The sequence below is a fragment of the Elephas maximus genome, chromosome 8, assembly GCF_024166365.1.
Source record: "Elephas maximus indicus isolate mEleMax1 chromosome 8, mEleMax1 primary haplotype, whole genome shotgun sequence".
In the NCBI taxonomy this organism is placed as follows: Eukaryota; Metazoa; Chordata; class Mammalia; order Proboscidea; family Elephantidae; genus Elephas; species Elephas maximus.
Window position 1 is genome coordinate 2,329,839 of NC_064826.1, and position 26,397 is coordinate 2,356,235.

General features: G+C 45.8%; 1 protein-coding gene across 1 annotated transcript in view; it reads right to left on the minus strand.

Moving 5' to 3' along the window:
- The window catches only part of CNTNAP2 (contactin associated protein 2), a 2,020,907-nt gene that overhangs the window by 743,921 nt on the left and 1,250,589 nt on the right, over window positions 1-26,397 (minus strand). Inside the window, exon 12 of the mRNA XM_049894552.1 lies at window positions 21,386-21,492. Within this exon, the coding sequence (XP_049750509.1) occupies window positions 21,386-21,492 (107 nt within the window). The remainder of the gene's footprint in view (window positions 1-21,385; window positions 21,493-26,397) is intronic.

The following is a 26,397-nucleotide window of genomic DNA, read 5'->3' on the forward strand; positions in this document are numbered from 1 at the left end:
AAGGCATTGGGTGTGATTAATACACAAAACAAAACCAATATCTGGTTGAATTTGCACCTGCCCCTCCCACTATACAAAGCAAGGTAGATACTCTTTGTCACTGCAAAGTCAAAGGAAAGAGGTTAGATTTCAGCCAGCGCATGCAGCACAGCATAGACTTGAGAAATAAAAGGGTTTCTGGTGCCCGGGCTACGGATTTGTCTGGATCCTTGTTGTTTGTAAAAAGCTCTCCGCACGCACAGTGAATAAGTACTATCTGATGCTGTTAAATGCTCCTATAAGCACACTGGGGAGCTATGGGTCTGTTTTTATCTTCTCTTCCTCTCTTTCTTGCTGATAAAAGAGGAAAAAAAAAAATCAACTGGGCTTAGTTTAGAAACATTATGTACACATAAAAAATGTGCACCTTGTGATGTGAGCTCTTGGATAAAACTCATTAACTTACTATTAGAAAGATACTAAATTACTTCCCAGTTTTATTACAAAATGCAAAAAAATAATTGTTGCTTTAAAGGATAATTAGCTTTTTCATTAAAAAAGAAAAAGAAACCAGCTAGAGGAAGAAAGAGCCCCTTTCTTAAAGAAAGGTAGAATTAAAGAGTGAAATCATTCCTCTTTGGATTCCTGGTGGTGGTCTCCCTCTGAAACAGGGCATGAACATCACAGCAAAAGGACAGGGTGCTTGCTGGGGAGAACCGGTCAGTCAGTGTTCATGAAGCCCTAAACACAGCACCTTTTGTAGCTGACTGTAAGAGGTTACCAAAAAACCAAACCCAGTGCCAGAGGGGTGGAAAAAGTAGAAAGCGCTAGAGTCATCCGTATGCACGGTCGGCGCCAATTACCACCTGTTTGATCTGGTTTTGGGATGTGAGAAACAACATTTCCTCTACCATTATTACTTTTAAGTTGTGAGCATATTATGGGAACATAGACTTATGAAATTTAAATGCCCAGTTTTAGATGCCAAGGGCCATGATAAAATCAAGTTTATAAGACTTAATATATGTGAATTACTACATCTGCATAATTATAGTATTTCCTGGGAAATATGAATTTGTTGTAATCATTAGAAATCTATGGGTGCCATTTACAAATGGTTGAAACAAACCTTGGGATTTTTTTTTTTCTCTTCAGTATTAGTATCAGTTGTAAATTCACTTTTGGAGGAAAATTTTATCCTGATGCCATTTCTGGTTAACAAAACATGCACGGTGTTAAAAAAAAAAACAAAAACAAAAAATTGGAATAAATGATTTAAAATGTAAGCTTTCTTATATCTCACTAGTCCACCATCCCTATGACTGGGCCAAGAGGGCCCCTATGGGCCCTGTTGTAGGCTGAATTGTTTCTCCTAAAATGACATGTTGAAGCCCTAACCCTGGTCCCTGTGAACATGACCTTGTTTGGAAATGGGGTCTTTGGAGCTGTGATCAGTTAGGCTAACACCAGGTCATCCAGGAGTTGGTGGGTCCTCATTCCATCTGAGTGGGGTCTCATAAGAGGGGAGAACAGAGGCGGAGACAGAAGCCAAGGGTGTTAAACGTTTGTACCACTACGGACTCCAGAAAAGACACAAAAAAACCCACACCTGTTGCATTGAGTCAACTCCGACTCATAGCGACCCTCTAAGACAGAGCAGAACTCCCCCGTAGGGCTTCCAGGGAGCGGCTAGTGAATTTGAACTGCCGACCTTTTGGTTAGCAGCTGAACATTTAATTGCTGTGCCACCAGGGCTCCAGAAAAGACACAAGGGAGAGCCTGTTGCCTACTGATTGATTGAGATGAGTCTTCTTCTGTAGAACTTTCTAGTAAGTTTGTGAAAATGCAGGCCCCCTGAGCCTGTTACAGACCTTATGAATCAGAAACTCTTGCGACCCTGCCCTCAGGGAAAGTGCCCAGGGTAAGAGCACATGGGAGAGTCTCTAAATTTGTGCCCCACCCCGCAATCCGTCGTCAGCCTCATCTGGTGCCCCCTTGGACTTGAACCTAATGCTCAGCACCATTAGCTGTTAACCAAAACCAAACCCAAGGCTGTCAAGTGGGTGCCAACTCATAGCAACCCTATAGGACAGAGTAGAACTGCCCCATAGGGTTTCCAAGGCCGTAAAGGCTCCAAATCTTTACAGAAACTGACTGCCACATCTTTCTTCTCAAGCAGCTGGTAGGTTTGAACCTCTGACTTTTTCAGTTAGCAGCCAGGTGCTTTAACCACTGCACCACCAGCACTCCTCATTAACCACTTAAAAAAAAAACAACTGTTGTCGTCTAGTCAATTCTGACTCATAGTGACCCTATAGAACACAACTCCCCCATAGGGCTTCCAAGGAGCTGCTCTTGGATTTGAACTGCCTATCTTTTGGTGAACAGCCAAAGCTCTTAATCACTGTGCCACCAGGCTTCCATTAGCCATTGCTGTTGTTGTTGTTAGGTGCTCTTGAGTCAGTTTCAACCATGGAGACCCTACGTACAACAGAATGAAACACTGCCAGGTTCTGTGCCATGCTCACAGTAACAGTTATGCTTGAGCCCACTGTTGCAGCCACTGTGTCAGTCCATCTCACTGAGGGTGTTCCTCTTTTTTGATGACCGTCTACCAAGCATGAGGTCCTTCTCCAGGGACTGATCCTTCCTGACCACATGTCCAAAGTATGTGGGATGAAGTCTCGCCATTCTTGCTTCTAAGGAACATTTTGGCTGTACTTCTTCCAAGATAGATTTGTTCATTCTTTTGGCAGTCCATAGTATACTCAATATTCTTTGCCAACACCATAATCAAGATCAAGAGACAGTCATTCGAACAGAACAAGGGGATACTAGGTGTTTTAAAGTCAGGAAGGGTTTACGTCAGGGTTGTATCATTTCACCATATTTATTTGATCTATATGCTGAGCAAATAATCCAAGAAGCTGGATTATATGAAGAAGAATGGGGCATCAGGATTGGAAGAAGACTCATAACAACCTGCGTTATGCAGATGACACAACCTTGCTTGCTGAAAGTGAACAGACTTGAAGTACTTGCTGATGGAGATAAAAAACTACAACCTTCAGTATGGATTACACCTCAACATAAAAAAAAAAAAAAAAACAAAAATCCTTACAACTGGACCAATAAGCATCATCAAGATAAACGGGAAAAAGATTGAAGTTGTCAGGGATTTCATTTTATTTGGATCTACAATCAACACCCACGGAAGCAGCAGTCAAGAAATCAAATGATATATTGCATTGGGCAAATCCACTGCAAAAGACCTCTTTAAAGTGTTAAAAAGCAAAGATGCCACTTTGAGGACTAAGATGTGCCTGACCCAAGCCATGTTTATTTCAATCATCTCACATGCATGTGAAAGCTGGGCAACGAATAAGGAAGACTGAAGAAGAATTGATGCCTTTGAATTATGGTGTTGGTGAAGAATAATGAATATGCCATGGGCTGCCAAAGGAATGAACAAATCTGTCTTGAAAGGAATACAGCCAGAACGCTCCTTAGAAGCAAGGATGGAGAGACTTTCTCTCACATACTTTGGACATGTTATCAGGAGGGATCAGTCCCTGGAGGAGGACATCATGCTTGGTAGAGGGTCAACAAAAAAGAGGAAGACCCTCAATGAGATAGACTGACACAGTGGCTGCAATAATGAGCTCAAGCATAGCTACAATTGTGGGGATGGGGCAGGGCCTGGCAGTGTTTCGTTCTGTTGTACATAGGGTTGCTATGAGTTGAAACTGACTTGATGGCACCTAACAACAAAAACAACACCATAATTCACTAGCCATTAGGAGAATATAAATCAAGATCACAGTGAGATACTACCTTACCCTAATTAGAATTAATGATCAAAAAACAAAAGCAAAAAACCAGTGTTGATGAGGTTGTAGAGAAACAGGAACTCTCATCCCTTGCTAGTGGGAATGTAAACTCGAACAGGCACCACTGAAAACAGTTTGGCAGTTCCTTAACAAGGTGAACATAGGCATACCACATGACCCAACAATCCCAATCCTAGGTATATACCTAGAAGAAGTGAATGTGATACAAACAGAAACCTGTTCATCAATGTTCATTGCAGCATTTTTTCACAATAGCCAAAGGGTGGAAACAACTGAAATGTCTATCAACAGGTGAGTGGATAAACAAAATGTGGTACATATACACAATGGAATAATACTCAGCCATAAAGATAAATTAAGTCCTGATGCATGCCACAACATGGATGAACCTTGAAAACACCACTCTGAGTTAAATAGGTCAATCGCAAACAGACAAATACTCTATGATCTTACATATATGAAACAGGCAAATGTATAGAGACCAAAGCGTATTAGCGGCTGCCAGGGTAAAAGGGTGGGAAAAATGGGAATTTTTTGTTTAGGGAGCATTGAAGTTATGTTCTATTGCTGTCAAGTTGATTGCAATTCATAACGACCCTGTAAGACAGAGTAGAACTGCCCCCATAGAGTTTCCAAGGCTGTAATCTTTAAGGAAGCAGACTGTCACATCTTTCTCCTTTGGAGTGGCTGGTGGGTTCGAACCACCGACTTTTCAGTTAGCAGCAGAGCGCTTTAACCACTGTGCCACCAGGACTCCTTAAAGTTATGCTATCAGTTGTTGTTGTTAGGTGCTGTCTTATATCCAACTCATAGTGACCCTATGTACAACAGAACGAAACACTGCCCAGCCCTGATCCATCCTCAGAATTGTTATATTTGGGGCCATTGTTGCAATCACTATGTCAATCCATCGTGTTGAAGATCTTCCTCTTTTTCCCAGACTCTCTGCTGTACCAAGCACGATGTCCTTCTCCAGGGACTGGTCCATCCTGACAACACGTCCAAAGTACATGAGATGAAGTCTTGCCACCCTCACTTCTAAGGAGCATACTGGCTGTACTTCTTCCAAGAAAGATTTATTCGTTCTTCTGGCCAACCGTGGTATATTCAATATTCTTCCCCAACACCATAATTCAAAGGCATCAATTCTTCTTCAGTCTTCCTTATTCATTGGTCAGCTTTCCCATGCACACAAGAGGTCACTGAAAACACCATGGCTTGGGTCAAGCGCACCATAGGTTATGTTAATGGTGGTGAAATGATCGGGAAAAGGATAGCCAGAATGGGTGCCCAACTTGAAGGGTTTAATGAATATTACTGAATTGTACATGTGAAAATTGTTGAGACTTCATATATTTTGTTATGTATATTTTCACCATTATAAAATAAAATACTCACTCATTTACAGAAAACAAAACAAGACAAAAAACTGGAGAGGCATAGAATTGAAAGGCTGACTGGATGGTCCCCAAGCTCAGAGCCTCAACAGTGTGTTCCCTTCAGTTCCCAGAAGACCAGGAGTTATTTGAGGGTTGAAATAATCTACGGAGAAAATCTCTGAACATTCCAGGTGGTACAAGAGGATTAAACTGCATATCAAAGGCTGGCTTCACAAGTAAGAAAGTGGGAGAAATGAGGTCTCTGCCCCTGAAATTTCCTCCACTGGAAACTCAGTCTTTCCTTCCACAATGACATATTAACCAACTCAGTGCCACTGATGGGGGAAGCAACACAGACTAAATCCTGCTCATGCCAAAGAACTTCCAAATATGCGGCTGATGCATTTGATACAGATTACTATGAACCACCAAAAGACCAAACAAATCAGTCTGAGAAGAAATAAAACCAGAATGCTCCTTAGAAGTGAGGATGGTGAGACTACAGCTGCTTACTTTAGACACATCATCAGGAAAGACCAGTTACTAGAGAAGGACATCGTGCTTGGTAGAGGGTCAGCAGAAATGAGGGAAACCCCCCCTGAGATGGATGAACACAAGAGCCACAAAAATGGGCTCAAACATAGCAAGGATAATGAAGATGGAACAAGACCAGTCAACATTTCATTCTGTAAAACATAAGGTTGCTGAGAGTCAGAGCCGACTTGATATCAACCAATGGCAACAACAGAGAGGAAAAACACGAAGAGTCTGGGAGTCGGAGGCTGGGCCCCTGGGAGATTCTCACTCACTACACCACAAACGTTGCTGAGTACCTTCCACATCAGTCCTGCCCGTGATTGCTATGAGAAGTCACAGAAGATGTTTTGACGCCAAAATGCGCATTTCCTGTAAACCTGAAAGGGTGCGTCCAGCTGCCTTGGGACCTAGGGGGTGGGTCCTAACCAGACAAGGGATGATAAAGTGTTCCCAGCAATAAGGAGACTGGAAGCTGGGTAGTGGAGACCACATTGAAGTCAATCAACTGAGAGAAGAAGAGAAGGGCTCCATCTGTGCACTGTTCTGTGAAGGGCATTGGACTGTGGTCAGGACGCTGGGGTCAAGGGGAGGTGGTGGAGTGAGGGAGACAGGCAGGTAGGACCTGGGTCCTGCAGCATTTTGTCAGCTCAGCTGATTCTAGTTACTGACAACTTTGGTGATCTGTTGGAGGGTTGGGACCAGGGATGTGATGGCATTCCATTCCCACCTTGGACATTTCCCTCCAGTGGCTATGAGAAGGATAAACTGAGGGCCTGAAGTGGGGGGTCCAAAGCTCCCCCCCCCCACATCCCCAGCCAGAGTGGGGAGACCTGGGCTGAGGCATGGCCTTGGAAGGGGGTAGGACACGAGTGATGTTCCAGAGGCAGAACATGCTGGACTTGGGGGCCACTGAGTCATGAGGGTGAGGGGAACCAGGTGGCTCCAGATGGCTCTAGAGGCTGGGCTGGTGGTGGGCCTCCACACCGACAGATGTGGGTGGAATGAGGTGAGGATACGTTGATGCTCAAGACGCCAAGGTTGTTGTGCTTGTAGGACATAGAGGTGGTCCTTCATGCATTCTTCATTCAACACATTTATTAATTTCTACTGCAGCTGACACTGTCAGTTAGGCAGTTTGATGGCCCAGCAGAATGTTCTGGACACGCTGCATAGATGAAGAGATCTTCACCAGATAAATGGACATGGAAGCCATAGCGTGGGCCTTCATGGCAGTGATGCTGTGAGAAGAACGTCCAGGGACAGAGCCGGGTACATTGCTGCTTAATTAAGGGTGAGGGACTGGGAAGTAGACTGAGAAGCAAAGGAGAGAATGTGGACAAAACGAGAAAGTGCTGAGTGAAGATGAGAAAGTGGACTGTAAGAGGGAGCAAGCAGCTCATGTATAAATACAGTGCCACCTTTGTACACATTACCATCGATTTTCCAACATGGCAGTCCCTGATGAGTGCCAACCCAGGGAGCAGGGAAGATGAAAGTAGCACTGAGGGGCCGGTGGGCTAGAGGAAGGGGGCAGGGAGGGGCGGCTTCTTCAGGTCACCTGGCTGCATTTATGAGAGATGGTGGTGACGAAGACTGAGCATTTGTAAACATGGCCACTCCTCATCCCACCCCATCTCCACATCCTGCCTTCTCATTCCTGACGTCCTCAGCTGCCCGCTCCCCTGATCGTCCACCTGCTTGCACTGACATCAGATAGCAGGTGCTATCCTGAGTGTGGGTCAGGCAGAAGGTGGGGTGTGCAGTCGCTGGGTGTCCTAATGTCCTCAGCTGTCCACTCCTCTGACTGTCTACTGTTCATGCTGACGTCAGACAGCAGGGGCTGTCCTGAGTGTGGGTCAGACAAAAGGGGAGGTCCATGGCACAGTGAGGACCACGGCTCTGGGGGTCGCTGTCTGCCTAGTACTGAGCAGCCACCTCACACACACTCTAAATTCTTACAAAACAAGTGCACAAACACCCCCTGTGAGGTAACACTCCCTGTGTGATCATTTCTACAGTGCAGGAGGGGAAACTGAGGACAGAGAGGTGAAGCCAGCATCCTCCAAGTGTACAGATGACAAGTGAGGGTGTTGGGGCTGGAACCCAGCCTGTCTTGTCATCTCCTTTAAAAATATCACAGGAAGGGAGGAGACGTGAAACCATGGGGTGTTCAGAGTGTCAAAAATCAACCTGGCCTGACAAGGTTGTTTTGTGTAATAGCCATTGTGGAGAGAAGCTTTGATTCCCAGTCACCCAGTGCCGTCGAGTCAAGACTAGCAACAACCAAAGATAGTGGGCCAGGCAGCTCCATTCCAAAAACAAATCTACCATTTGATCAGACAAGTCACACCTTCAAGGAAAGTGCTTCTAATAGAATTTAAAAACATGCAATTTTTGAAGGTGCCAGGAGGTAGGCATCAGCCGTTGGGAAATAGTGACAAAATTGAGAAACCCACAGATAGGGGCCTCTAGATGATGGTTCTCCTGTTGGCTCTTAGGGACGAGTTTCGGGACTGTCCCAGTGCCTTCTTCCTGCTATCAGCCCTGGATTCTCTCTGTGGCACTGACTATTTTTATCACAAAGACGGAAGGCTGAGCCAGTAGCTGTTCGGTGTTTCCGTACCTGCAGACTGGTCGGTCCTGCCTTATCTTTCGCGATTGCTCACCCTGTCTGCTGAAATGACAAGGGAAGCCTTAGCCGGTCCTCCCAGCCATCCTTCTGACAGGGGGCGCGGATGAGTGGCACATACTTATTACAGGGTCTGACCGGGCTAATCAACTCTAATCTTTCTAGTCCTGCAAAAGATCCACTTGTGAACACAGACATCCCCAAAGGGCACTTCGGGAAAGAAGAGACAAAGATTCCAACACGAAGAAGTTTTTTCCTGAGTGTAAGTTTTATATCTCTTATGACCAACAACTCTATATGTTGCAAAATACTTTATCCTAATTGGGACTACAGTTTGTAAGGCCATGCATTTGGTGATCTACAACATTACATAAAAAGAAGCTGGAAAAAAGAGAAAGTGAAATTAAGGAAATGGATATATTTATCCCATTTAAATAAATCTCTTTGCTTTTCTGCATTGTTTCTGTCTCTTGAATCCTTTCAGATTTACAGCTGAGTGTTGGTAATTGCTAGGAATAGCCACGAATTTTACAGACTAATTGGCTCTTTTTGAAGACATACAGTTTAGTGTGTACACTCGATGGTGTGGCTATAAAGTAACAAAATAGACTTTTGTGTGTTGCTTCTGGAAGTCATTCTCATTATTTTCAGTCACACATGGTATATATGTGTGAGTATGGCAACATTTTATACTTTGCAAGTCCTTTATAGTTTTTAGAAGTTACAAAAGAATAGAATTAATCGCTGTGAATTTAGTCATTTTGCACTGGGCAAATATTGATTTCTTTCCCAACACCTTTAATTTCTAATGGAGCTTGAAATTAACTTCGGATTCTAATTCTCTTTTACTCTGGGTTTGTACATCGGGGCCATGAATGGCGTCAGGAGGGTGCTGAGAGCAGTTTCTGAGCCAGGAGCCCACGGTGAGCAGTGCAGGGTTTGGGTGGAGCCCACGGCGAGCAGCGCAGGGTTTGGGTCTCTGCCTTGTAGAGGGAGCCCTGGCACTGCGATGGTTAAGAGCTCGGCTGCTAACCAAAAGGTCGGCAGTTTGAATCCACCAGCCACTCCTTGGAAGCTCTATGGGGCAGCTCTACCTGTCCTACAGGGTCCCTATGAACGGAAGCAACTCGACAGTAATGGGTTTGTTTTGTTGTGTTTGTGTGTGTGTGTGTGTGTGTGTGTTGTAGAGAGGTTTCTCTGGTTCTGCCTAAAAAAATTGCTATTTTTCTGACTTTTCTTTCGAAGTGTTTCTTAAAAAAAAAAAAAAGCCCTATTTAAATCTAAGGTATAAAGTAAACTTACTTTACAAATTGATAAATTTCTACTTTTTCTAAATTGCTTTTACATGATCTCTAGGGTTACTTGGAATACAAACAAAACCCTTTACAGATCATATTTTAGAAAACACAGAGCCAGAAACTCGAACGTATGTAAAGCCAGTGGCTGTGGAGCTGACCCCAACTCCGGGCCCCCAAGTGTGTCAGAGCCAGACTGGGCCCCACGGGGCTCTCAGTGGTTGATTTTCGGGAAGCAGGTCACCAGGCCTCTCTTCTGAGGCGCCTATGGATGGACTCAAACCTTCAACCTTTCACTTAGCAGCCAAGCGCTTAGCAGGTTTGCACCACCAGAGGCTCCTCTAATGCACTTAGATTCGAGACTAAAGTTGAAAATCCTCTTCTTTCTCTCTCCACCTGCTCCACAACCCCTCCTCTGGACCCCCCTCCCCCCCCCCCAAATCTTCCTTCTTTGGTTGAAACTGGAACCAGATTCAGGAAACTGGGTAGTCTCAGATCTCCTGATCAGAATACTTTAAGGGGGCCACGCTTCGGGACGTCTGCTTTTTCACCAGGCATAGTCTCATCCTAAACCCACTGCATTGTATCCGTACAAATCCATATGCATGTCAAAGGATCCACTAAGTTGCTTCTCTAACTCCCCGTATGTAGGCTTAACTTTTAAATCTATGAACGACAACCTCATCTTCCCAGCTGTCAACCTTCTATTTATCACACTTGGAAAAGCAAAAAGTTCCTCAAAAGTCAAGTATGATTTTCCACTGGGTTTCCTCATTAAAAAAGCACAATGGAAATGCCATTTTCTTAAACTAATCAATAGAGAAACTGCTGGAATCGAAATGATCCCAGCATGAAAATTACAGTTTGTGCAGATTAAATTTTTTTTTTTTTAACCATATGTGAAATTGATGTTAATCAAGTGTCAAAGCAAAACTATTCCTTGAATAAGTAACCACATGGGGTAGAATTTAGGGACTGGTACACACTCATCTCCTCCAAGGTAGGTGGTGCATGTTTGGGAGGGTATGTCGATGACAAGGAGGAAAAGAAGCACCATTGTGAGTGCAAACGGAAATCCCAATTTAACATTTCGAAGAACTAGTTGGAGTTTGTTTGTTTGTTTTCATCTATTCTTTTTACACAGTAAATAAATTAGTAGGGCTTTAAACTAATATGCCTTTAGCCTTTACTACATTTAAAGTTTTCAACATCTAATTTATATGATTAAGGTATATGTGAAATGTTTTTAATTAATAAACTTCTTTCTCCATTGGTAATAGCAATCCCAATGCTTCTCAATAAATTTGTTTTCCATGTTATTTCTGCCCAATGAATCATTCTGTATCTTTACTTTTATTTCTAAAATATTTATTAGCCAGGAAACCTAGTTAAGACTGTAGAAATGTGGTTTGGTAAAAACAACTGATATACAGTTGGAGTTATGGCAATGCCACCGGGTGTCAAGGTTAATTGTATGTGTCAACTTGGCGAGGCTAGGGTGCCCAGTTGTTTGGTCATCTGCAAGTCTAGATGTTGCTGGTATGTTATAGATGTGATTGGCATTTACAATCAGTTGGCTTTAAATAAAGATTACCCTAGATAATGTGGGTGAGCCTCATCCAATCAGTTGAAGGTCTTAGGAGCAAAAACTGAGGTTTCCCATGGGAGAAGGATTTTGCCTCAAGACTGTCACAGAAATCCTGCTGGAGCTTCCAGCCTCTCACCTGCCCTGTGGTTTTTGAACTTGGCAGCCCCTGTAGTCGTGCACACCAATTCCTTAGAACCTATCTATTGATCTATCTGTCATCTATGTCTATCTATCCACTCATCCATTCACCCATCTATCCACCCATCTATCCGTCCATCTGTCCATCTGTCCATCCATCCACCCGCCCACCCGCCTACCTGCCCAGCCATCCACCCATCCATCCATCCGTCCGTTCATCCGTCCATCGATTCATTCGTCCATCTGTCCATCCATCTATCCATCTCTCTCTACATTCTATCAGTCCTGTTTGTCTTGAGTCCCCTGACTGGTGCCCAGGGTGAAGTGAACATCACAGGGGAGAGTTGCTGCTATGTCATCAGCAGTGAGTGCAGTGTGGATGAGGAGCAGGGAAAGTTCCTAGGAGCCCATTCCTCCATTACTCCATGTCTTACGCTGGGTTCTCTAGAGAAGCATAAACCAGTAAAGTGTGTAAATATACACAGAGAGATTTATATCAAGCAAACAGCTCACGCAATTGTAGAGGGTGAAACGTCCCAAGTCTGTGGATCAGGATACAGGCTTCTCTTGATTTACGTAGCTGCAGGGGATGGTGAACCCATGATCTGCAGGTTGGAGAGCAGGGCTCCCACTCTCAGTCTGTCCAGATTGATGAATCCTAAGGTCTGCAGATAAGCTGGTAGCTCATGTCCCAAGAGCTGGAGGTCAGATGAACAGGAGGCAGCCACAGGATCCAGAGTGAGCAAAAAAGCCAGAACTTCTACTTATATTTGGATGCAGGCCACACCTCCAAGGAAACTCCCTTTCAACTGACTGGCTACTCACAGCAGATTCAATCACAGGAGTGATCACATATAAACACTGAGAATCATGGCCCAGTCAAGTTGACACATAATCTTAACCATTACACTGCACTTATGTTGCCTTCACAGTTCTGCTCCCTCCCAGTTGTGCTCTGGTTCAGCACCCCGGGAGGGACTGATCTCACTGCTGATTGGCCACACCGGCAACTGGGAGATGTTCTCTCTGTGTGATGGCGTTCACCAGGTGCTGTGATCACAGGGGAGTGGAGGTCCTGCTTGGATTGGTGGGAGGCCTGCTGCCTGGGCTCCCTGCTGCCTCCCTCCAGGTGTCTTGTCTGAGTGCTGCTCCTACTCACCTCTCCTAGGACCTCTGCAATGAGAGGGAAGGGGTGGGGGTGGTGGTCCTCGTTACTGAGTCTCTGCCTGTGCAAGTTCAGGATAGCTCCTTCTCCTCTCACAGAGCTTACATCAGCCTGGGCTCAAAGGTTATACAAAGGAAAAACTTTTTTCACAGGGCTCTCTGGAGAAACAGGACCAATAGGATATTGAGATAGATTAGATAGATGATAGATGATAGATAGATAGATAGGTAGGTAGGTAGGTAGTTAGGTAGATAGATAGATAGACAGGCAGACAGACAGACAGACAGACAGACAGACAGATAGATAGATAGATAGATAGATAGATAGATAGATAGGTGATAGATAAATGATAGGTGATATACAGATAGAGAGATGTAGATACATAGACAGAGACAGATAGATAGACAGATGGACAGACAGACAGATGTAGATAGAGGTAGATAGATGATAGATGGAGATAGGTAGGTAGGTAGGTAGGTAGGTTGGTAGGTAGGTAGATAGATGATGATAGATAATAGATAGGCAGGCAGGCAGACAGACAGGCAGATAGATAGATAGACAGATAGGTGATAGCTAGCTAAATAGATGGATGGATGACAGAAAATTCTCATGCTCAATGAATTAACAATACTCATGCCTTTCACTAAGCTTCAGGTAGTTTAGAATTTTCCAGGACCATGAATCTGGCCAAGATCAGGGCTTTATTAATTCAGAAAGTGTATATCCACGTCGTCCAAACCATAAAGGACCCTGACATGCCAGTGTTTTCTGAGTAGGGATACGGTGTCTTCAACTGGATGCTGGAATTTCTTTTAAGTAGGGAGATTCAGAAGCAGACGGCCGTATGGTAGAAACTCAGACAGGCTTTACTGAGCTCTGGGTTCCATGGAAAGAATCCCCTCTCCATCACCAAACACTCAGAGGTGGCTCTTCATTCCCTTGGCCTCATCTTGCAGCATGAGGGCTGAATATGTGACATGGCAAGTTGTGCTTAGCTGAGGTCTCAGTGGGCTTGGATCATGGCAGGCAGTCTTGGCAGGACGCTTGATGCCTGCTGCTGAGTACTGACAGCAATGTTGAAGGTGCCAATGTGCACTGCACTTGGTGCTGGCACCTGTGAGGGCAAGACAAGTTTTCCAAGAGTCAGGCAGCCATATTGTGCAGGCAGAAAGCCTGTGAAAATTTGGGACAGAATCATGAGATGGGACCAGGGGCTTCCAGGGCTGGACCTTTTCTTAGCTCTACTTGAAAGTAAGGCCATGTCTCTAGTTAAATCCATGTACATTTAAAGTACTTCATTCACTTGGTTAAGATAAAAGATTTCCACATGAAATATTTCACTAAAATTTGAAAAAAACCAGCTGTGAGAATACCCCAAAAGTTAAGCCCCCATTTTTTTTTTTTTTTAGATGGAGACTGCTGCTCTTCCATGGGAAAATTTTGCTTCTTGGGGGTTAGTTGCCTTTGTCAATGTAACAGGAGAGGGTTTTCTGTCCATACTTTTCTCATCCTGCCTTCCCAGGAGGGAGTGTGCAGGAGGAGGTAGGAGAGAAACGCAACCACCACAGCTAAGATGGAGTGGAGAGGGTTGTTTGTTCACCATGCATCTGTGGAAAGCCAGGAGCCAATAATTCCTTCTTCAGGGTCTCCTCAGCGAAAGGTGAAAAGCCATAAGATTCTTTACTGAGTAGTTTTCTGTTTGTTTGTTTGTTTGTTTGTTTGTTTGTAGGGAGCACTTGGCAAGCAAACCCTGAGTCTTGATTTTCAGGTATAAATTTAACAAGTTGGGTCACAGTTGAAAGAAACTCTGAAGGGAGGCAATTTCTTGTTCTGCTCGATTTAGGTTAACAGTCTCAAAGTAATCTTAAAATTAATTTTGCTTCTCAGCAGAGTTAATTATGTATCCGTAGTTCCCTAAGATAATACTCTAAGCTAAATAATGGAGGCAAACCTTAATAAAACAAACCCTCTTCTACCACTTTCAGTAAGAGAAATGTTAACAGCCAAAGAAGTGGCATCAAATGGCTCTTCTTAGACGCTTTCAGAATGTTGTTTGGTAGCCTTAGGAGTCCTGCGTATCTGAGAAATAACCGTGAGCCCATGGTCTATGAAGGCAGAACTTTAGGTCAATTTTGGATCAGAATTGTGAACTCAACTCTTTCTTCTAATGAGAACATAAGACAAGCTATTTCATGGTAGGAATGAGGGGTCGGGAATCATATCTGGTCGTACTTTGCTGCTGAGATTTCGGAGTCCCTTAGCTAGTTCAGCCCACCTTCTCTGCTCTGCACAGTTTTCCTTTGACCAAACTTGTCACTGTCTTATAATTATAACCACAGTGGCCATCTGCTGAGAATCACCTAATCGTAGGCAACGTCTGGACATTTTACACATGGTCCACGCCCTTCACAACATTATTGGTAGGCGGGCACTATCGTTCTTGTTTTATTAATAATAGAACAGGGCAATGGTGTGCTGGTGCGATGGGCTGAATTGTGCCCCCCCCACCCCGCCCCAAAGTATATGTTGAAATCCTAATCCCTGTACCTGTAAATATGAGCGTCTTTGGAAATGGGGGTTTTCTTTTGTTACGTTAATGAGGTCATATCAGAGCAGGGTGGTTCTTAAGCCCCCATCACTTCTGCATTATAAAAAGAGCAGAATCCACACAGAGACACAGGCAGAGTGAGGAGGAAGACAGACCACAGAGACAGGTGCATACAAGCCCAGGGTCACCAAGGCTTGTTGCAGCTACTAGCAGCTGAAATAGACAAGGAAGGACCTCGCCCTGGAGCCCCACCTGAATTCAGACTTCCAGCCTCCTGAACTGTGAGAAGATAAAGTTCTGTTCTCTAAAGACGGCCGCTGTGGTATTTCAGTTATGGCAGCACTAGGTAACCAAGACAGCTGGTAAATCAGCTCCACCAAAAAAAAAAAAGTCATGGTTTGTAGTGTTTTCCATTTTCCATGGCGTAATTCTTCCATGTTGATCTATCTCATGACCATTGAACATTTACCGAATATTTACCAAAAATTTAACCATCGGCTCTCATGAGCAGGGAGGAGCTGCCTCTGACACAGCATTCAGGTGAGAACGACAAGGGTTTAGTAACGTCCAGATCACGGGTGGGTAAGGGCCTGAGACTTGAAGGGGTCTCCTGCTCGGCCGTGCTCCCCACCTCACGCCCCTCTCGACTCTTGGACAATTTTTTCTGTTGCCTCTCCTACATATGTTCGTTGTACTAACTGGCCAACCAACCAGGAACTCAGCTCAGGGTCCGATCCTCCTTGAACCCTCCCCAACTGTCTTGGCTCCCACCATTCTCTCTCACTTTACTGGTCCGGCGCCAGCTTGGCAGGTAAACACTGCCACCTTCTACCAACAGGTGAAAGCTTCCTTTTTCTCCTCCTTTCTTTTTACTACCTTGTCTGCTCCTTAAGGAAAAGAGCCCCTTCTAGATTTCTGTATCCAGATAGAGTGCTGAGTACAAAACAGACAGAATAAGGAGCCCTGGTGACACAACGGTTAAGCACTCGGGTGTTAACCAAAGGGTTGGTGGTTCAGACCCACCCAGCAGCTCTGCAGGAGAAGACCTGGAGATCCAGTTCTGCAAAGATTACAGCCTAGAAAACCCCACGGGGCAGCTCTACTCTGTCATATGGGGTCGCCGTGAGTTGGAAATGACTGCACCTAACAACAACATGGCTGACTGAATTGAAACTGTTTGTAGATAAGAGATTATCCAAACGCCAAGTTCTTAAAGCTAAGCACTTGCCATGGAAGTATAGAGATTAATGTCAATATGAAAGCAAACAATAGTTTGATTCCAGAGAAGATCAAAAGGCACAGAAGAGAGACACGTGCTATTTGTCACTAATTCCTTTCTTGTTTTTATAGTAGATACGAGCCTCTCTGAAGCTTCCTTCCTTATCCTTCCTACAACCCAGCTTGGAGAAGGAGTAGAGATGGGTGTCTTCTGTTCCTTTCTCTCTTCACTCTAAATCACAGATAAGACAGTCAATGGGATCCAAACTACAGGGAGTTTAATGACAAATGCCAACTCCCTGAAGACCTGGTGTGGCATTTTATCACCTTTGAGAAGTTCATGGGATCACAGCTCGTGTCTACAGCAGCTGCATTTATTTGCAGGTCGACTTTTGTAGAGGCTTTTTATTCAAAGAGAAAGGCATACTTCTGAAACTGTGGAAAGACTCTTTGTAAAACTGAAATTAAATCCTTTCTTTCTATGTTTAATCTTTGCCATCTTTCCAAAGCAAGGTATGAAAGAAGGAATTAATTTAAAATATGGGCAGCCTAGAAAAGAGAATTTCCTGGGGCTGCGTTTCTCTGAATGACCTGCACTGTTTTAATCCAGTGAGATCTGATCGTGGCTGAAAGAGTGGTCTCTCAACCCCCTTCCCCTACGTCTGCAGAGGTGGCGTTTTCCCATTCCTTTCCGTTGTCCTCACCTGTAGATGCCAGGTGAGAAGGCAGAGGAAGAGCTGTTGGGGTTACCTTTTCTCCTTGCAGTAGTCGGGATTTCAGGAAGGGACACTGCTGGCTGTTTCCCTCTTTCCCCGAATGCTCCAGCCAAGGTGAGAGAGTACACATAACCGAGCAAAAAAAAAAAAACAAGACAAACCTAAAGCAGACTCATGGAGCCCCCGTGTATGGAGCCCCCGTGCGTGGAGCCCCCGTGCATGGAGCCCACGTGCGCACCAGAGGACAACGGTGCTCCACAGGGTTTTCAGTGGCCGGAGCCCCCGTGTGCGCCAGAGGACAACTGTGCTCCGCAGGGTTTTCAGGGGCCGGTCCGTTGGAAGTAACTCGCCCGGATTTTCTTCCGAGGCGCCTCTGGCCTTTGCAGCGACATTTGAGGGTGTCAGCTGTTTGCGTCACCCTTTGCGTCACCCAGAGATGAGCGATTCACCCTCTGTATGCAAACGAGCCAGTGCATTTGCTAATTAAAGCCTTTGACCTTTTCGGCAAGGCCGATCGAGCTCCTCTGATGATGTCCTTGGTGATCACGGTGTGAAAACGTGGTCCACGTATCGAATCCCGGCTACATCAGTGCTCCGGATCCTTGACATGATGTTTAATCGGACAAAAACTTGGCTGGCTGGTTTTTGAAACTTAGTGTCAAAATAAAAGTTAGAAAAAATATTTTTGTCTTTGTTTTTTTAAAGATATACAAAGCACTTTAATAGACACTATCTTGCTGATTGTTCTAGAAGAAGCTTAAGCTCAGAGAAGTTAATCAACTCATCTAAGAACACAAAGCAAAGATGTCACAGAGAAAAAAAAAATGGGAAGGAAGGGAGGAAGTGGGTGAATCAAACACTCTTACTCCATTGCCGTTGGGTCTGGGGCATGCCCAGAACAGACCTCACCTCCGTGCATACAGAGGAGCCCCCACAAATGGTCAACAGCGTCTGAGGAAAAGGAGGGTGGACGTGGTAGGGGGTCTTTGTCCTAAAACTGGGGAGGATCAGCATGGGGAGGGATAAGGTGCACGCAGCCTGCCATGCGGAGGTTTTGACATCAGACCAGAGCGCTTGTCTCTATCACTGCCCCGAAGCAAGGGTCACACAGACATTACCGGATGAATCAAAGGGCTGGGAGGTTCGCCTCGTTCAAATATTGCCCAGGTTTAAAGTAAACTTTTTTTGCCATGTGCTAGCAAGTCAGTATTAAACAAACGTCTACTTCAGAACAGCTTCTGCAGGCAGCCAGCCAGCAGTTGACCCAACACTCTGATCTAAGGGCTCTTTTTCATTGCAACTTCCTGTACGGCAGCTACTGTCTACTCCAGAGGCCGCTGTAGTGAGCTGTCCAGCGCTGCACACTGCTTCCTGCAGAGACGACCTGAGGTGCCTGGGTTTCTGGTCCTGTTTTACACCTCTCCCCACATGTCTGCTGTTCTCCTGCCACCTCCTCCCTGTCTCCCAGTAATCCACTTTTTATTCTTTACCTACTTTCTCCCTTCCTTTTCCCCCTTTAGGTTTATTCTCTTTTCATAGCTTGGCTCCTTCATAATTAGGATAAAGGACACTGGTTTTTAAAAAGCTCGCTCTGTATGTCCTCTGCCTTTCACTCATTCTTTGATTGAGCATGGGGTCGCTGAGCGCATGTTGTATGTGGGGCGGACCCCCGGGACATGTGGGGACAGAAGCTGGAGCTGTCTCCTCCCAGAGGTCAGAGTGCAGTGGAGGAGACAGACATTATTAAAGAATCCCAAAGAGTAAAGGCAAAACCCCAGTCGCCAATGGTGCTAAGAAGGAGATAGACATCTTAGAATAAAAATCTAAAATAAGAGGATGTGACCCAGTCACAGGGACCTGGAAGGCTCTTCCCAGGATGGGGCAGCGGAGCAGGGACCTAAAGGATGAGCAGGAGATTACAGCAGAGTGGAGATGGGGTGCACGAGGTCCCCCATGGGTGGGGGGTGGCAAGGCAGGGTGATGTGAGAGCGCAGGGCACACATCAAAATGAAAGGAGACCGATGAGGGTGACAGGAAGGAAACCGAGCTGCAGACAGGCTCCCAAGCAGGACCCTGTCTGCCCGCTGACATAGCTGAGGGCTGGCCCCAGCCTGTAAGGGCAACACTGCTCGATGGCTGCCATTGTACCACCATGCTAGACCCCAGACTGTGCCCTTGGTGCCCGAGTGTGGCTCTTTCCAAGTGAATCCAGTTGCCATTGAGCCAGTTCCAACTCACGGTGACCCCGTGTGTGTCAGAGTAGAACTGTGCCCCACAGGGTCTTCAGTGACTAATTTTTCAAAGTGGATCACCAGGATTTTCTTCCGAGGTGCCCCTCAGTGGATTCAAATTGCCGACCTTTCAGTTAGCAGCTGGGCATGTTAACCTTTGCACCACTCACGGGCTTCCAAGTGGATAGAGACACCAAATGTCTTAGTGCCAGAGCACCCAGGTGTCGAATACATTGACCCTGGGTAAGTGTGACTACGAGTGGGTAGGGTTAATTTCCTTTTTAAAACTATGCTTCAAATTAAATTGCTTATGGGTACACTGGATTGCTTATGAGCTAGTGAAAAACCACTGTGCCCTTCACTGTACAGTAATGAGATACACTATAATCTACGGTTTACGAATTTATGAACCCAGAGTAACAGCTCCAGACTCCAGCATGTAAGTGAGTGTCCTTTTAAATTTCCACTTCTCACTGAGGCTGCCCAGTGGAAATATCATTTTTGCATTTGTGTGGCTACATCAGGACCTATTCCTTTGTACTTCAGAATTCAGACATCACATTCTTTTAAAAGTAGAAGGTATCTGGTAGACACTCTAGTCTATCCCCTCTCTCCTCCAGAGACACACACGTCTATATACCTGGGCAAGGTGAGACTCCCCTGTTTTAAAAAGATATCTGGAAATATATTTATTTCCCTTCTGTACAAACATACGGCATTCAATCGTTGAATTTTCACCTTAAAACATTGCCTTTTTTCATCAGATACCTAAATATTTTCTTTACCCACTTGTGTTTTTTAAATTTCCTGGAGTTTTCGTAACTTCTGGGGATATTTCTTAAGGTTCCACATAAAGGTCTCTCATTTTAGGTGAGGATGGCCAAAGTCCAAGAGAGGACCTGGCAGCTGGTTAAGGAAGAACTCAAGTTACAAGCCCTGAGATGAGGGGCAGCTTTTTGAGTTTAATGTCTGTAAATTAAGCCACGATTATGAACGCCTAAGGAACATATGTCAGAAACCAGCTAGTTGTGGTCTTGCAGTACATCCAGGACTGTTTCTTGCTATGCATTGCCCGGAATAATGGTGCAGACAGGTTCAGACAACTGCACCGCATTCTCGCTGTTCCAGGCTCTCTGCCCTGAGAATACTTTCTCGTCATCGTTTCCTAAGTGTGCAGTGACCAGGATAGTGGTCTGTATAACTAGGGGGGTTAGATATTGGAGTTTCCATCTTTTTAGTATATCAAAAGAAGATTCCCTCTCTCTCTGTCTTTTTCCCTCCCTCATTCATGCACACCCAAGTGCACATACACACACACACCCACACCCACATCCACACCCACACAACAGATAACCCTCTTCTCTCAACAGCAGGTTACATGGAAAATCTGCTTTCAAAGGTGCTTTGTAGACAACAATACATTATTGGAAAATTAACATTAGAATTGGAAGGTCAGTGTTCATGTTTAAAAACTAGTCTTCGAAGCACAAAAATTTAATATTTATATAACCTTTCAGGATGACGCTGTTACGTAAAACAAGGCACATGTGTTTTTTACTAGTCATCTTAGCCTGCTCTTTTTTGTTTTTAATATTTTGCAAAGTCTGATTTTTTACATTTTTATTTTAGATATACAACTTCAATTAACTTTGTACCATTTTTGGACTCATGTTTTTTTCATCTAAAAATGTGGCCAACAGTTGTGGTGGAGCATGAGACAATACCGTCCAGACACTAACTGTCCACATCACACTGTCTCCCTCTGCTGAGCTGATGGGCGAGGATCCCTGGGAGGCACCCTGCAGACAAATTTTCGAAAGAATCAATCCGGGCAGACACGGCTTAGAAGCACAGAGGCAAATCCAAGGTCAAGGTTCTAATCTCAACCTCACATTTATGGAACCTTGGGAATGTTGGTCCTTCTCTTTGGAGTCACTGGGAGGATGTGTTTTGCCAACACGAACGCTAATTTGTGGAGGAGCCAGGATGAGGTCTGGTCCTACAGACCATGGATTTACTGTGTGGATGATCCAGGCTGTGAGCTCTAAGGCAGAAAAAGGAAAAGTAGTTCATGCAATTACGAGATGAAAGTGAGACAAGCTGGCACTCACGGTTGTGGCAGGTGGCCCCACTGTAGCCCGTCTCGTCACACGTGCACTTGAAGCTGTCCCACGTCTGTGAGCACTTCCCACCGTGCTCACAGTGATTGGGCACACATCTGCCAGAGAGAGCAGAAACAACCAACACAAATGAGATTTACGAGTGGCCAAATTCCAGGCTGTCTGGGCAATACATCATCCCAATGCCAGTTTGCTTTACCAGGGCGATTAATCCTTGTTAGTTTCAGCAGATTAATATGCTCCACGATGGGAAGTGCCAGCCACACAAAAGATGATGCATCCCAGGCTGGTGGTTCCCTTTTGTGAGCAAATAGCAGAAATTAACCGTGGAGGGTCCCTTTGCAAATCTCAGATTCATTTCATTTTCCTTTGGCACAAAAACAAAAATGCTAGCTAGGGGCTTTCCTCCTGGTGAGGATGGGCCATGAGCCGTCTTCTTTGTGCCCTGAGCTCTCCTTTTTCCCAGACAAGACCAAGTTAGAGAGTCCACCGAGCTGTCCACAGCAATCTGAGGTTTTGAAATAGCTCTATGGAATAGCAGGAAGGATATATGCTCGCCTCCTGAAAAAAGAGCCCTAAGTCTTGCTAACTTCATCCCCTGTGCCCAACTGGATAATTGAATCAGCTACTTAAAGGGGCAGCAAACAGGATATAGCGGAGATCTTTGTCTTTCTGTTTACTAGGTAGCAGATGGTGAGTACGTAATTTAACCTTTCTGACCCTCAGTTTTCTCATTTCAAAATGGAGTGAGTATACCTATCTCACAGGTTGTTTTAGGGTTTGGAGGCCATGCTCACAAACTAAATAAATAACAAGCAGCGAATAGAGAATAAATGGTGTTATGAGCGACGGGACCACAGCTTCCGGGAACAATTTCATAGCGTGGCTGTCCCCTAGAAAGAGTGAAGCTGAGATTCACTCCGGAACACTCCAGCTTCGCCAGCGCAAACTCCTTCCTTTTCCCTGGCCCCATCCCCTATCACTCCCTCAATTCTTCTGTCCAACAGCCCCACAGCCTGGTTCCCTGTAGTCACGGTTAAGGTGCTCACAGCTAACAGAGGCACCGAGGATTACGTGTTAGCGTTCATAACACGCTGTGGACTCAGACACACCGACGATAATGGAAGCGGCGCAGGACCGGGCGAAGTCTCCTTCTGTTAACGTGAGGTCCCCAGGAGTCGGAGCGGGCTCTGGGGGAACTAACAACAGCAGTCACGAAGAACTTCCCGATCTTGGTAGGAAACTCTCTAAGACAGAAAAGGCTCCCCGATTAAAGCAGCAGAGTCTATAACGGTGGGTCACAGGCAGTGGACTGAGAGGCAGCCTTCCTGCGTGGGACCCCCAACTGTGACGTCCAGGCAGCTGGCCTCAGGAGGAGCTCTCCAAGACCAGAGGTCCTTGGCTCACCATCGGCCATTCCAGAGGCCGCCGGCAGCACGTATGGCCCGTGGGTGCGGGCCCCGTGTGCAGGAGTGCCTTGTCACCACACCTCCACAGAGACGTTTAGCTACACAGCAGCCGCTCACGGAGCCCTTGCTGGTACGCCGTAGAACCCGGTGGCACCGTGGTTACGAGCTCGGCTACTAACCAAAAGGCTGGCAGCGGGAACCCCCCAGCCATTCCTTGGAAACTCTACGGGACAGTTGTACTCTGTCCTGTAGGGTCGCCATGGGTTGGAACTGACTTGACAGCAACGGGTTTGGTTTTTTCTTTTTTTGGTCTTTGTAGTATACAGCAAAGGAAACAGAAGAAAAAGATTCCCTTCCCTGCCTTTAAGTGGGGCTTCGAACGGTTCCTTCCAGATATACTGAATCAGAATCTTGTTAAAAATGCCAGATGGGGTGGAAATGCAAATTCTCAGCAGGGGTCAAACAGGAAAGCACAGGTCAAAAGCCCTGTTTTGAAGAGCTTACAGTCTAGGAGACATAGTCTGTACACGGAAACTGTAACAGAAAGTGAAAAGGAAAAATGGCAAAATGCAGGGAAAAATAAAAAGGACATCAAGTTTTGTAAAGTAGAGGGTCAGTGAACATGAGGGAAACCCTCCGTGAGAGGGACTGACACAATAACCGCAACAATGGATTCCAACACACCAGCGATCACGACGACGGCGCAGGACTTGGCAAGGTCTCGTTCTGTCCCACGTGGCGTTACGAGAGTCGGAGCTGACTCGACAGCACCCAGCAGTGACAACAGCGCAGCACAGAGTCTCACGTGAGGAATCATAGGTAGACTTGGACACAATACAAAGTTTTTAGTTTGCTTGTAAGAGGGAAAAATGAGTGGAATCACGTTACTGGGGGACTGGAAGCACGATACAAGTGAAGCCATGGTGGTGGATTATCTCAAGGGCAGAGCGAGGCATTTGCCCCACATTTCACAGGCACCTATTTTTCATCTGAATTTGGGCTTGATGTTATCAAGGCTACAAAGAGAACCCTTCAATACACGATCAATACAAGGCAAAATTTGACAAGTCATAAAAGAGATAAAAACCCACTGCCGTGGAGTCGATTACAACTCCTAAAGACCCTATAGGACAGAGTAGAACTGTCCCATAGGGCTTCTACGGAGCCGATGGCGGATTAGAACTGCCAACCTTTTGGTTAGTAGCCAAATGTTTAACCACTGCACCACTAGGGCTCCAAAAGAGTTAGGAAACACACAGAAATTTGGGTAATAGGGCACTTGGGGCTCGGTGGATATATGGAGGGCTCTGTCATTTTGTTGTACTGTGGTGGCTTGCATGTTGCTGTGATGCTGGAAGCTATGCCACCATTATTTCAAATACCAGCAGGGTCATTCAGGGTAGACAGGTTTTGGTGGAGCTTCCAAACTAAAATAGACTAGGAAGAAAGGCCTGGTGATCTTTTCCTGAAAATTAGCCAATGAAAATCCCATGGATTACAACAGAACATTGTCGGACTAGCTTGCTTTGGTCACTTCATCAGAAGGGATCAATCGCTGGAGGAGGATGTCGTGTTTGGTGAAGTAGGGGGCCGGTGAGGGCGAGTGAGACCCTCTGTGAGATGGCCTGGCACATTACAGGGGGCCAAAGGGGGCGAGGGAGACCTTCTGTGAGATGGCTTGGCACACTACAGGGGGCCAGCGAGGGTGAGGGAGACCCTCTGCGAGATGGCCTGGCACATTACAGGGGGCCAGCGAGGGCGAGGGAGACCCTCTGTGAGATGGCCTGGCACATTACAGGGGGCCAGCGAGGGGAGGGAGACCCTCTGTGAGATGGCCTGGCACATTACAGGGGGCCAGCGAGGGGAGGGAGACCCTCTGTGAGATGGCCTGCCACATTACAGGGGGCCAGCGAGGGCGAGGGAGACCCTCTGTGAGATGGCCTGGCACATTACAGGGGGCCAGCGAGGGGAGGGAGACCCTCTGTGAGATGGCCTGGCACATTACAGGAGGCCAGCGAGGGGAGGGAGACCCTCTGTGAGATGGCCTGCCACATTACAGGGGGCCAGCGAGGGTGAGGGAGACCCTCTGTGAGATGGCCTGGCACATTACAGGGGGCCAGCAACGGCGAGGGAGACCCTCTGTGAGATGGCCTGGCACATTACAGGGGGCCAGTGAGGGCAAGGGAGACCCTCTGTGAGATGGCCTGCCACATTACAGGGGGCCGGTGAGGGTGAGGGAGACCCTCTGTGAGATGGCCTGGCACATTAGCCACAACAACGACTCAAACATGCCAGTGACTGTGAGGATGATGCAGGACCGGGCGTGTTTCATTCTGTTGTACGTGGGGTCACCACGAGTCAGAGTCGATTCAATGGCACCTAACAACAATAAGGCTCAGAACCTTTCACCTGGGCTTTGAAAGACAGGTCACATTTCTGTAGTTAAAAATGCTGAAAATCATTCCTCACAGAGCAAGAAAAGCAATGACAAAGAGGTGGAAGAGTGAGGTGGCTGATCGCAGTTGTTGGGGCTCATTCCCTCAGCCACAGTGCTGCCCAGCCTTCCAGGCCAGGGGCCTCAGTGAAGTTTCTTCACCCAACATGCCTCTCCACATCACAGCAGGAGCCAAAAACAAAACCAAAGCTGTTGCCATCAACTCGATTCCACCTCATAGCGACCCCATAGGGCAGAGTAGAACTGCCCCATGGAGTTTCCAAGGAGCACCTGGTGGATTTGAACTGCCAACTTTTTGGTTAGCAGCTATAGCTCTTAACCACTATGCCACCAGGGTTTCCATGCAGGAGCAGTTACTCCAAAATAACATGAAACTAAACCCCAGGGTGCTTAATTCTGGAATGCAGAACATACATGCCTTTGTAGGGTATAAATACTTTCTAAATTACTGTGGGTTACTGTTAGCTAAGACTAATAGTGAAAGTAATTTACATCCATTAATGCAGGGGAACCAGTACAGGAGTGAGCGGGGTGGCAAAAAAAACCAGGGTGGAATCTAAACGTGCTCTAAATAGAGCGCAGAGAAAGATGCTGGGCACACACACACGTATGCATGTGCACACACATGCAAGCATGCAGACACACACATACACATGTGCACACACATGCAAGCATGCAGACACACACACATACACATGTGCACACACATGCAAGCACAAACACACACATACACACACATGTGCATGAGGAGAGCATAACTGCTGAGTGAGAATAAGTGCATACTTTCAAATTCAGTTTTAAGGATTTCTTTAAAAATGATCTTTTAATTTCAATGAGATTTTAATATTTTACATGGAAGACAGCTTCCTGGCCAACTGACTGGAAGAGATCCATATTTATGCCTATTCCCAAGGAAGGTGATCCAACCAAATGTGGAAATTATAGAACAATATCATTAATATCACAGGCAAACAAAATTTTGCTGAAGATCATCCAAAAACAGCTGCAGCGGTATACCGACAGGGAACTGCCAGAAATTCAGGCTGGTTTCAGAAGAGGACGTGGAACCAGGGATATCATTGCTGATGTCAGATGGATCCTGGCTGAAAGCAGAGAATACCAGAAGGATGTCTACCTGT